This window comes from Malaclemys terrapin, chromosome 12 (genome assembly GCF_027887155.1).
Source record: "Malaclemys terrapin pileata isolate rMalTer1 chromosome 12, rMalTer1.hap1, whole genome shotgun sequence".
Classification (NCBI taxonomy): Eukaryota; Metazoa; Chordata; order Testudines; family Emydidae; genus Malaclemys; species Malaclemys terrapin.
The window spans coordinates 20,621,557-20,634,493 of record NC_071516.1 but is presented as its reverse complement, the minus strand read 5'-3'; the positions used below and the strand labels follow the sequence as shown (position 1 = coordinate 20,634,493).

At 38.9% G+C, this 12,937-nt stretch overlaps 1 protein-coding gene across 1 annotated transcript in view; it reads right to left on the bottom strand.

The window, feature by feature from the left end:
- Window positions 1–1,860: 1,860 nt before the first annotated feature.
- Window positions 1,861–12,937, bottom strand: part of STK4 (serine/threonine kinase 4) — a 73,531-nt gene continuing 62,454 nt past the window's right edge. Inside the window, exon 11 of the mRNA XM_054045501.1 lies at window positions 1,861–4,091. Coding sequence (XP_053901476.1) covers window positions 3,933–4,091 — 159 coding nt within the window. The 3' untranslated portion in view covers window positions 1,861–3,932. The remainder of the gene's footprint in view (window positions 4,092–12,937) is intronic.

The following is a 12,937-nucleotide window of genomic DNA, read 5'->3' as shown; positions in this document are numbered from 1 at the left end:
GGTGCCTATGGGACTTGTACAGCAAAAATGCAGGTGGAGAGTGTTTAGGTGCCAGATGAGCCAGGGTTTTGTAGCACTGAAAATCTGGGCTTCAAGCACTTAAGTCCCCAGCACCTATGTCTACTTTCACAAAGGGAAAGTAGTTTGAAGAGTGAAGTCCTAGGCACAGAACAAGTACAGCAAGCAGCTGGGACAGTGTAAGGTACCCCTCAGAGTGAACGAGTTCTGTCTCCATACGCACTTGACTTCTGTAGAGACTACTGACAAAAGGTGCTAACTGATTTCTGTAGAAAATGTCCAATAGAAACTGGACTCAACTCCCAATTCCTAGGTCACCGAAGAGTCATCCACTGGTTAATTTATGGACCCACTGCTGAACAGGAATAGATTGGAACCAGTTCTCTAGTGGCAACAGGTTCTACATCTTGTTACCAATTTCTGAAACAACCTGCCCTTAAGAAAACTGCTCTGAAAGATCTGAGGATTTTTCAATGTTTCTGGTGCTTATGACTCAAGCAAGAAAATACTGTACTATTAAGACTTAAATTCCCCATAAATAGTCCAGGCATTGTGACTTTCATGTAGGGCAGTTTATTTGTCATTTTGAACAAATAAGGCAAGATATTTGAGCAAGATCATTCAAACAAGATCTCCTGTATCAAACTTTAAGGAAATGCAATAAGTCACTATTTCATACATATACAAACTAATGACAATACTAATATATACAAACAGTCAGCTCTTACAAAATAGCATTTCAAGTCAGCACTTTATGCCAGTGTCACTAATTTGTTACAAAAAGTTAAAGCTACAAACTTCACATTATTAAGTCTCACGTAACTGACATCATCAGCATCTTTGCAGGTTGGAAAGTGAAGATGACAGTTTGTCCAGAACACTTTTCAGTAATGCATATGGACCCATAAAGCAGGTGAATATAATTTTACAATTAAATGAACATTTTGCTTAAAAACGTTGCCTGAATTGCCTTCCCTCAGGATATAAGCCTCAGTTGTCACAAGCTGGAGGAATTTAAGGAGTGAGCATAGGAGAGGCTCCTGCAGGGGATCTGAAAAGGGAAATGTTTTCTCTAGTTAAGATTACAAATTCTTGAAGGTGAAAAAATTCCCATTTTTGTTCAAACTCAGAGTAGCAAATCTAGTTGTAGGCCTCAACTCTTATGGGCATTAAAGGCAGATTTAAGAGAAAATTAAACCATTGGACCACTTCTTACGTTCACTGAAATGGTTGGCTATGAAAAAAATCACAGCAAAAGAACCCAAATATTTGAAAGTTATTTCACTAACACTATATTAGGCTGTAAGCACCAATTATAGCAATCAAGTTATGCACTCAGTAAAGTGAAAATTGAAGTCAAGCACCCAACTTCAGTGTTTTAAGTAAAACATGGGCTTCTCAATGTCTTCCTGTTGCTAAAAGAAGTTTTGTCTATCAGTGGTAAATATGGTACAAAGACAAACCATTCCTAACAGAATGGTCTACTTGACATGTAAGCAATGCACTTAGCTTGCTACCAAGTCACTCGTATTGTACATGTGAATCATGCTAGAGGCAAAATCCGTACGTACTAGAAGTAACTAAGCCATGATCCAGTATTTAAAATTAAAAAATTGCATCTTGTTACTGGAAGCTTCATTTAAGCAAGGGAATGTAATGAACACTAGCCCTAAAAAAAAAAAACATTTGAGCATCTTTAATAAATATTTTTAAGTGAGAAAACACACACATTGGATGAATTTTTAATAAGTACTGCAGATGGTGTGTTTGTGTCCAGCATTATTAGTGTGCTGTATTGTCAACACAGGCGCTTACTAGCCTGCATGGTTCATTTAAATTGCCAGAGATTGTCATCTACTAACAAAAACAGAGGTTTAAATTATTTAGCTTGTGCTGTGGAAGTGATTTTTAACTCAATTTACTTGGTTTCTTTCAAGATCTTCATGCTAGAAACTTTTGCAATATTAGAGGCTATCAAAAATCATGACTTCCCCACAGCTGGTTAATGTGGGTACGTATGGAATATTGTTCCCATGTTGTACCAGAACACATTGCCGACTGCCTCCCTTTCTTTCCAGAGTCTGCCTGACTAGGCTGCTGAGCTCTTGCAGTCAGTTATAATAGCTCTGTCTATTTGCAGCTGAGGAATAAACTGAAGATGTTAAAAGCCAGATCCTCAGGGGTGTAAATTGGCACGACTCCTTCTATGCCAACGGAGCTCACTGATTTACAGCAGCTGAGGGTACAATCCCAAGAAACAACGGGTCTAAAACTATAATGCTTCTACCAGCTATGACAGGAACCTCTCTTGTTACTAGACGCATTTGATTTCAGGAGACATTGATATTTAATTGTGTGTGTCGTACCAAGGTCTGTTTCAGAAGGATGACATGAAAACTAGTCCCTCTATCAGAGAAAGAAAATAATTGACATAGTTGCTCTTTACAAACATTTCATCTTATGTGGAATAACTAGATACAACTACACGGGGATCCTAAAATCGAATCCAACATTAGCTTTGCTCTACTGCTGCCAATGCACAGCACACTCACTGTTAGGTCTTTGCATCTATAACTGGAGATACCTGGATTACTTTTTCTGTTTTGCTCTTTATCATGTCAGTGTAAGTTTATTAAATCATTTCAAGGTAACTTGACTCACACTGACGATAAATGCACAGTCTGGTGATTTTCCAGAACCCGTTAATACCATGAAAAAGGCAGACTTTACATAGTTATCCCAGACAGAAAACACACTATTTATCAGTGTGTTCAGAAAAACTGGAAGAGGTTGATCTTAGCCATATTAAATGCAGAACAGGTTAAGTTGGAACTTCAGTCGCCCAACTCATCTGGCGTCAATATATTGTTGTTTAATCTTTTGTGTAACCTATCTTTATTTTCAGCTTAGCTTTTCTGCTGTACTTGACCCCTAAGTAAAACATTATGCAATTAATTTTTCATCTAAAGATGGAAGCTTGAAATTTTAAACCCCTGTAAATCACCATAATTAGTGAAATATTTTTAAATCCTCTCCTTCGTGGAGCAAAAACTATCTAATTTCCCAAGAGAGGGTTCACACACAACTTTTTAGCACTCCAATGCTAGTAGGAACTAAATGAAGGATATTTCCCAGGATGCAGATGAAGGAACATCTGCTGTGTTTTACATTGGAACTCTGCTTGGTTTTTGGTTTAAGTCAGTGAGGCTTTTAAACTGCAGAATAGCATTTGATGGAAGCACAGCAACATGCTTAATCTACCAGTATTAATTTATACAGTACACACAAGACAACGCTACGGGCTCAAAAAACACTTGCTTAAAGCGCACAGGGTAAGGCATAGGGCTTATTACAGGCTTTTAAAAAGTAAGATTTGTTCCTTTCCAAAGGTGGGAATAGTTTCTGCATCTTCTTGTCTACTCTTTTCAGTGACCTCTCCAATTTGCTAACACTTTCCACGGTACCTTAACAGTAGTAAGACACAGTTAAAATGTTTGAAACTGAGCCTGTACAAAAAAAAGAGATGCAGCCATTAAACACCACAGTACATATTAAATTCAAAAGGAAGAAAATGGACTATTGAAAGTTACATTAAGAAAATGAACCAACATTAGTCTTATTTGTATCTGTTCCCCTGCTTTAAAACAAGTTTAATCTAAAAACAGTAACAACTGAAATAATACACTTTCTATTTTAAATATATCCAACATTAAAACATACCATTATCCATCCATCAGGATGTCCCACTTAATGGCATTCCTGAGTTCAGAAAGGTGCTATGGAAAAATAAGTGAGCAGAAGTTTTGCTCCCTACTTTGCTAACACATTTCAATAGAAATCAATCTGCGTAGTAGTCATAAAAGCAAGGTTCTGATTGTTTCAGAGGGTGGACATTTATTCTACCAGTGGCGCTCTCAAAAGTTCTGTTGCCGACGTTTCTTGGCTTCGATGGCATCAAGGATTGGCTGCCGTTTAGACTGATACTTCTGGCGGATCTCTTCAATTTCCTGTTCCATCATGGGATCGAGTGCTGAGAGTCTCCTCTGAAGTTCCTCTACGCCCCAGCTCTTTAACTAGCAGAAAGGAAACAGAATGCGTACCAACGTCAGAGCCTGTGCAGATACTTGACAGAAAAGATCAACACTTCTGCAGGGAATTCTGCTCTGACAGATTATAAACATTCACACAGCATCATAACAGTATAATGGTTCTGAACTAACCAAGGAAAAAAGCAGTAAGGGGTTAATTGAGAAACAAAAGGACAAGTGACATGCTTGTAAAATGTATACATGTCAAATATGCCCAAATGTGGATTACTATAACCCTCTCCATTTACATAACCTGGAAGCAAGCACCTTTCTCTCTTCATAACCAGGATTACTGCCAATCACCCCCCACGCACGTTCCAAAATTAAGCTGCTTCTTGGAGCAGGAGAGTGGGACTCAAGATGCACATCACAACAGGTGGGCCATCTTGACTGGGGAGCATCAATTAAGTTAAAGCTGAATTACACAATTCCCAGGAAAGCAAAGAGTCGGCTTCAAGCTATAATAAACCCTTAGAAAGGAACCTTTCATGAGGTGTATGTGGCAAGAATTCCCACCTGATTGTCTAGCTACAAGGAATTAAGAACCAGAGAGAAGTTTAGAAAATGTAAGTTAAAACCAGCTAGGAATAGACCCAAAAAGCCAGAAGTCCCAGAGGTCAAACTTAGTGATACCCTACAATGTCCAACATATATCTTTCATTCCAAATCAGAAATAGTACATTCATCTTCCTTATGAATCAAGTCAGATTCCAAGGCCAGGAGGGACCATTGTGATAATCTTGGGAACCAGGCTTTTGGTGTTCGGTCAGTACATCTGACTGGAGACTGCCAGGACCCCTTTTTGACCGGACTTTCCACTCAAAAACCAGGCTCTTGGCAACCCGTCATGGCACCTGGACACAGAAGCCAGAAACCAGATTGTCTGGGTAAAATCTGGATGGGTGGCAACCCGATTTATCACTCCTCCAATTTTTGTAATCTGCAAACTTTCTCAGTGATGATTTTACTAGTGGAATGGAAAGAGTGTTATCAGATATACATCTCTCTATCTGAATAATGTGTCTTGTTCCTCTAGTGTAGCTTCTCATGTATTTGATAAGCCCTGAAAGACGTGAAATGAAAAAGTATGTATGGACCATGTGTCCACCGGATTTAGAGGACCAAAGGGATTTTTTTTTCTTTGTAAAATGATAGGAATTGTATAGCATAAGAAGGGAAAAGATAAGCACCTAATCAGGGTTTAACTTTGAAATATTAGAAGAAATTTCATAAAATGGGGAAACTTCCCATTAGTTTGGGCTAATATTGAAATACAATCCATGAAGCAAATCAAACATAAAAACCCTCCGTCCAAGAGAAGCACTGAAGAAATTTGTTGTACACTGACGCCATCTACTGGATACTGGCAGAAGCAAGAGAGAAACTGCAATCTGAGTGTCCAGGTGACCAGTGCCCAACAGAAAGTAAGAGAAGTGCCCTCCTCCAAGAACCTGGAAACAGGGTTTATAAACTTGATGCCACTGCAGGGACTGCAAAGTTTGCTGAAACTCCACAGCCAGCCTCTCCCTTCCTCCAGGGTTACAGGATGAAGCAGAGTTAACTGGACCCTCAAGCAAGCTTCAGAAATCGGACCAGCCTTATGAACAGCACTTCCCTCCTCCAAGATTACACAGGGCTAAGAAGTGGTGAGAGTTTGTTTTAGAAAGTAAAGAACAGAAAGAATAATTCCGTATAAATAATCGAAAGTTGTCTTGTTGAGTCTACATTGTTGAGTGAGACCTCAAGTAACCATATTTTGGATTTTAAATAAGTAATGCTACTTGCGTGTTCTCCTTTGTAAGGCCAAACAAACTAGCCAAAAAGTGACGTAAGAAATAACTTTAAGCAATTACTTTCGATATTTTAAGTTTGTCCCTTTCACACCAAAGTATTCAACTATCAGGGATAGCACTCTTCAAAGGGTCTGAAGACTAGTACATGCTTTTAATCCTTGGAGTACTGGAAACATGATGAATGTATCTGAGGTACTAAAGAATTGTGATTATGGTAACTGAATGTAATAAGAAATCTTGGTGATATGCATTGTTCCTTGGTATAACTCCTGTGCCCCAACACTGGTCTACCATGTTGCAAATTGTTCATAAGTTACACACAGACTTGATTTATTTATTATTTAAATCTGTTAAATAAATGGTTTTGGTGATCCTTTCAGCCTGTGGATTGTTCAAAAAATATTTACCAACTCCATCTCCCCAAAACGGCCACACACTTGTGTGCAATTACCTCTATAAATATTTGCACAACGATTGACAACACTCTTGCTGCAGAACTTCTTGTAGGAAGGTATGGAAGAGCAAATAAAATATGCAATAGAATTTGTGGTTTTATGTGAACAAAACTGATTTTTAGAGGTTTAATTAACATTTGAATTAGAGTATTTCTCTTTACTTCTGTTAAATGCAAATGGCACTGCTCCAAATGTTTAATTTTTAATTATGCAGCTACAGTGGTTGTTTTTAGTCATTTACCAACCAATACTACACAATTATTTCCTATCAGAAGTATAAGGGTACTGTTGGCAAATTATTATTGAATGACAATTGCTGTAATTTCAGAGTCCTCAATGTACTAAAATATTAAAAGAAATCCAGGTAGTTATTTAAGTGTTTAGCAAATGAAGTACTCCTTTGCTAGACTTGTCTTAGATTGTAGAGTGAGATTTCCTGGAAGTCACAAGGTTATCTGTTAGTACATCCAGCAGGACTCAGATTTTGGAATTTCATTAGTGTTTTTGTGCAAGATATTATTTCCCACCAGGAGCTACTTTAAGATTATTAATACATACATTATAACGATCCTAGCACAAGAAAGCTTTTTGGCAAGGATACAGAGTGATTTTGCTTATCTAGTATAAAAATTGTTCACTAGAAAGACAAGGTGTTTTCTCCATAAGATATACTTTAAACACATTAATACAACTTTATTAGACAGCAGTCTAAAGCGGATGTAAGGCACCTCTTAACTTTTCATGCTGATTTAATAATTTGTTTTAGAGAAGATAATTATTCAATATTCTCCCCCTTAGGAGTCTGGGGACTATAACGTAGTCAAGTAAAGTCAGACAAAGAGGGAAAACCTTGAAATGGCTGTCATTCCCCACAGACCAGCCAGCATTAATACTACAAAACGAAAGTTTTAGAAATGATATGACACTTCATGGTTCAGGGCTTACGCCAAACTAACTACTAGGGGTTAGGGGGTTTCCCTGAGGAGAGTATTCTCTATCTGCTTATTGCAGGGTTTCTTGCACCTTCTCTGAAGCAGCTGATGCTGGCCACTGCCTGAGACAGGATGCTAAAATAGGTGGACTACCATTCAGAATGGCACTTTCTATGTTCCCAACAACACAGTACATGGGAAGTCTCAGTCCTCATCTTCAAGGCTCTTACTGACACTTAAATAACCTCGATCTGGGATGAAGACCACAATTGTCAACTATGCACAAAGCAACTATCTATTGCAAGCATAATACTTGTTTGTGCTGGAGCCAATCTAGGACCAGAACTCTCACTTTCAGAAACCAAGAACACACCTGACCTGCCTCCAGCCAAGTGCAGGGTGTGCTTTTGACTTGGCTTTCACAAATGAAAGCACATAGCACTTCATAACAAAATAAAATCCATAGACTATTTCTCCCCTCAGTGAGAGGAGAGACATGGAGAAGGTACCCTATACAGCACATATTGCTTAATGCATCTCTGGAAGATGCTCAGACACCATGCTGCTGGGTAGGGTACAAGAACCTGAAAAGAGGTGAAAAATTGGAACAGCAAAGGTGTTGTGGGTCAGTATCGAGAGATGCATTGGTGGAGTGGTGGGAAGGATACAAAAATCACACCTACCCAGAGCTAGGGCTACGAGTCCTTCACTTTCATTTAAAATAAAATGAAATGGAGCTATCAATATAAGATGCAGATCTTTGCTGAGACCCTATGTGGTTAGTGTAAATCCTTTTCATATGTCAGTAATCACAAGTAATTATAATGGATTTCAAATCCACTACAAGTCCTGTAATCTGAAAGGTCATTTTATTAAGGTTGTCCCCTACCCCCAAAGTGTGTCTCTACCAAAATAAACTCTTCTTTTGCCTAAAAAATGTCATGGCCCCTGTTTGGGTAATTGGGGCTCCAATACAAACCATACAGACCATTATTTTCTACAATATATTACATTTTTACCTTCTACATATCTGTCATGGAGCAGTGTCACAAACTTCAGTATCCCACGAATTTATTCTTACTGGAATTTATTTTTCTTTAGGAAAAAATGCCAGAGGCAACATGATAGGAAAGAAAGGAAAAATTGTCTCACAATGCAGATATTTGGGGGTAGAGGTCGTCTCGTCCAGTCCCCTGTGCTAAAACAGGACCACGTGTATCTTGCCCATCCATGACAGGTGTGTGTCTAACCTGTTCTTAAAAACCCCCAATAACAGGGATTCTACAGCTTCCTTTGGAAGCCTATTCTAGTACTTCACTATCCTTATAGTTAGAAAAACTTTCTAATTTCTAACCTACAGCTCCCTTGCTGCAGACTAAGCTGACTGCGTCTTGTCCTACCTTCACTGGACATGGAGAACAATTGATCGCTATTCTTTTTATAACAACCGTTCAAATATTTGAAGACTTATCAGGTCCCTCTCCTCAGTCTTCTTTTCTCAAGACTAAACAAGTCCAGGATCGTTTTTAACCTTTATTCATAGGCCAGGTTTTCTAAATCTTTTATCATTTTTGTTGCTCTCCTCTGGACTCTCTCCAATTTGTTCACAATCTTTCCTAAAAGCGTGGTGCCCAGAACTGGACACAGTGCTCCAGCTGAGGCCTCACCAGTGCTGAGCAGAGCGGGACAATTACCTCCCATGTCTTACATATGGCACTTATTAATACACAGCAGAATTATATTAGGCTTTTTCGCAACTGCATCACATTGGCTCACAAATTGAACATACTCCAGATCTATTTCAGCAGTACTACTACCTAATTACTCCATTTTTCCTTCTTATGTGTAGTACTTTACACTTGTCTTTAGTGAATTACATCTTGTTGATTTCAGACCAATATTCCAATTTATCAAGGTCATTTTGAATTTTAATCCTGTCCTCTAATGTGCTTGCAACCCCTCCCCGCTTGGTGTCATCTACCCATTTTATAAACATACTCTCTACTCCATTATCCAAGTCATTAGTACAAATATTGACTAGGACCCCACTAGATGCATCCTCCAAGTTTAACAGCAAACCATTGATAACTACACTCTGAGTATGGTCATTCAACAAGTTGTGTACACACTGGATAGTAATTTCATCTAGACAACAACATTTCTCTGGTTTGTTTATGAGAATGTCATGTGGGACTGTGTCAAAAGCCTTACTGAAAATCTAGACACATCACATCTACAGCTTCTCCTCACCCCTTAGCCAGTGACCCTGTCAAAGGAGGAAATGAGGTTGGTCTAGCATGATTTGTCCTTGACAAATCCATGCTGACTATTCCTTATAACCCTATTATCCTCTAAGTGCTTACAAACTTTTTAATAATGTGTTCCTGTATTGAAGTTAGGCTGACTGGTCTATAAATTCCCCAGGTCTGTTTTCCTCTGCTTTTTAAAGATAGGCAAATATAGTAGCTTTCTCCAGTTCTTTGGGAGCTCACCCGTCCTCCGTGAGCTCTCAGACAATTAATGATTCTGAGATTGCTTCAACTAGTTCCTTAAGTACCTTCGGATTAATTTCATCAGGTCCTGCTGACTTGAATACAGCTAATTTATCTAAATATTCTTTAACCCGTTCTTTCCCTATTCTGGCTTGTGTTACCGTCCCCCTTGTTGTTAGTATTAATTATGTTGAGTAGCTGGTTTCCATTAACCTTTTACTGAAGGCTGAAGAAAAACAGATTTTAAACCCCTTGATTTTCTTGATGTCATCTTCTTCCCCGTTATGTAGTAGACCTACACCTTGCTTTGTCTCTCTCTTACTCCTAACATATTTAGGAAACTACATTGCCTTTTACATCCCTTGCTAGATGCACCTCATTTGTGCCATGTCCCTACATGCTTGTGCTAGTCTTTTATACTCATCCTTAGCAATTTGTCCATGTTTCCATTTCTTGTAGGAGTCCTTTTTGATTTTTAGGTCATTAAAGAACTCTTGATCGAGCCATATTGGCCTCTTACTATTCTTGCTATCTTTCTGTCACATCAGGATAGTTTGCTGTTTTGCCTTTAATATTGTGTCTTTGAAAAACCACCAGCTCTCCTGAACTCCTTTCTTCCTTATATTTTCTTCCTGTGGGAGCTTACCTAGCAGTTCTCTGATCTAGTTTATAACTACTCAGAATTAACAACTTTATTTTTCCTGCGGATATTTCAAATGACCTTATTATATCACATTGATACACAACAGGAGACAAACCGTCTGATCAGTGATGCAACTGCTCATGAGGAAGTCTCTCCAGCCCAACCAATTGTATATTTATACATTTGTCCTTCAAATTGCAGAATAAAGGTGACTACATTGCCTTTCAATATCTCTGCATCTCTATATTAAATAAGGTGACCGGCACCTTAGAGATAGATTATACCCACGCCCTCACTTGCTGAAGAAAACCATCCATGGCATCCCTTTGCAGTCAGATCAGGAAGACTTATGGATAACTCTCTACCTGATGCCATGTAATGTTTACACCATCAATCTGCTTCGCTGAGTTACTGTTTTTTCATTTCAATCCTTAAAAAATAGGAAAAAGATTAACAGACTCATTTGTTAGTCAAGTGAGGTGTCACTGCAATGTTTAATTTTATTGAATGTAAAAGATCCTAAACAGAAAAAAAGAGAATAAATAATGGATCTAAGCAGACACGTTAGACACAGCCACCGGTTATATATCCAAGGGCAGAGTGCTCTGTAATTTATACCTCCACAATTCTGTCAGCTCCAGAGACAGTCTATAACAGCTACATTCTTTCTTGCCAGACTATGCCAGATTTAAATCTTTTGTGCAATTTACCTTAAAAACACAAATTAAGGGTGGAAAATTACCACCCTTCCCCACTGCTCTAAATAAGTAAAAACAGGGAACACTAGAGTGCAAGTATTCCAATATAAATTAATCAAAATCCAAAGAAAGAAGCAAGCAAGCAGGAGCTGTATTAAATAGCACAGTGAAGTCCTTTTATTATCCAGAGAACAGGTACAGCAGTGATAGTGAAAGCTTTCCCTGGCAATTGACCTTAATCCTGGTCTTCAGGGACCATTTCTAGGAGCAAGGGGAAAGAGTCATGTCTCATTTGTGACAAGAATGCCACTGATGGTGTCAACTGAGTTGGGCTGACATTGCCTACTAGGAGCTGGTCTGAGACCAATTTTATTTTACATGACTTTTGCCAACAGCCCTTTAGCAGCCTGAAGTCACTACGGATCTGGACCAGATCTGAACTAGTGACAGATGTAAAAAGGCTCCATATCTTGTGACTAATTATATATAAATAAATAAAAGTTAGGAATAGAAAAGATGCAACTGCAATTTACCAGCAGCATTCATACATTTCCCCTACAGGCCAAGATTTCTACAAGCCAGTTCTCTGTCTCCAGTGTATGAAATCAGATTCACACCAAACTGCACAAGGAGCCACACAGAATGGTCTCTGAGGGCAGCCAAAGCTTCGAATCCCAATTCTTCTTGCAATTCTCGTTATCTGCTAACATTGAACCTCATCCTCCAGTTAGCACAAAGCCCTTTCTTAGCATCTTTGCCATGTCTCATACAGTTTAGGATTTTTTTTTTTTAAATACTCTCTAAAGCCAGCAGGCTGTAAGGAACTCAGGTATCGGAAGTCAGGTCCAGTGGTTAGAGCTGTAGGCAAATTGAACCAGAGTCAATGGTCAGGAACTGGGGGGCCAGATGAGGTGGCAGGAATCAGAAGCAAGGTGGGGGTGTCTCCCAGCAGCAGGTCAGGGATCTACCTTTTTACATATATGACTTCCTGGCACTCTCTCCAGGCTTAAATAGTAGGTCTGGACCAATCAGAGGTTACGGGAGGAGTTGCCACTCACCTCTACTGTGGGCAGCCCTTCCTGCAGTGACTGGTTTTCCAGGATGTATAGTGTGTTGACAGTGTCTCTGCCAAGGTCGCCTGGTGGAAGCGCTGCCCACTTGGAACCCCACAGACCCAGGTTCAAGTCCCACAAATCCTTACACAAGCTGGTGTTGCATTTTCTCCACAAGAGCACAGCCAGTCCTCCATTGCCAATAAGGGCAGGTGGTTCTTTTAGCATCATAGTTCAAATTCACAACCAGGTACTGATTTTTGGAACATAAGCAGACTACTAAGGTTAAAAAACAATCATTCCACGCTCCCCACACACATATTTTCAGTAACTGACAATTGCTGAATAATCAGTTTTATAGCAGAAAATAAAAAATGCTTAGTCCTTAGTAGCAAAACAAATTCATGTTTTATTAACTATATTAACCTCTAAACTACAGTGTAAAATTCTTAACTGAGCTGTAAAATTCATTTTAGAAAATAAACTTTCCAGCCTGTCACAAATGAATGGAACATGATAGAGTTTGAAGCAGTTACATCATAACCAACTGTCTTTCATCCTGGCTAAAGGTGATTAATACAGGAGTGCTTTATTTCTAGCAGAAAAGACACAGTTTAATTCCTTTCAAAATTGGTTAGAGAGTTTTCATTTGATTACTTAGCTCTGTGCTTTGTCTCTATTGACTAAACAGTTGAGTTTTCAAAATAAGGTGTTATTCATCTCTGAAGTGCATCCTACATACAGTGCATCTCAGCCAAACACAAAG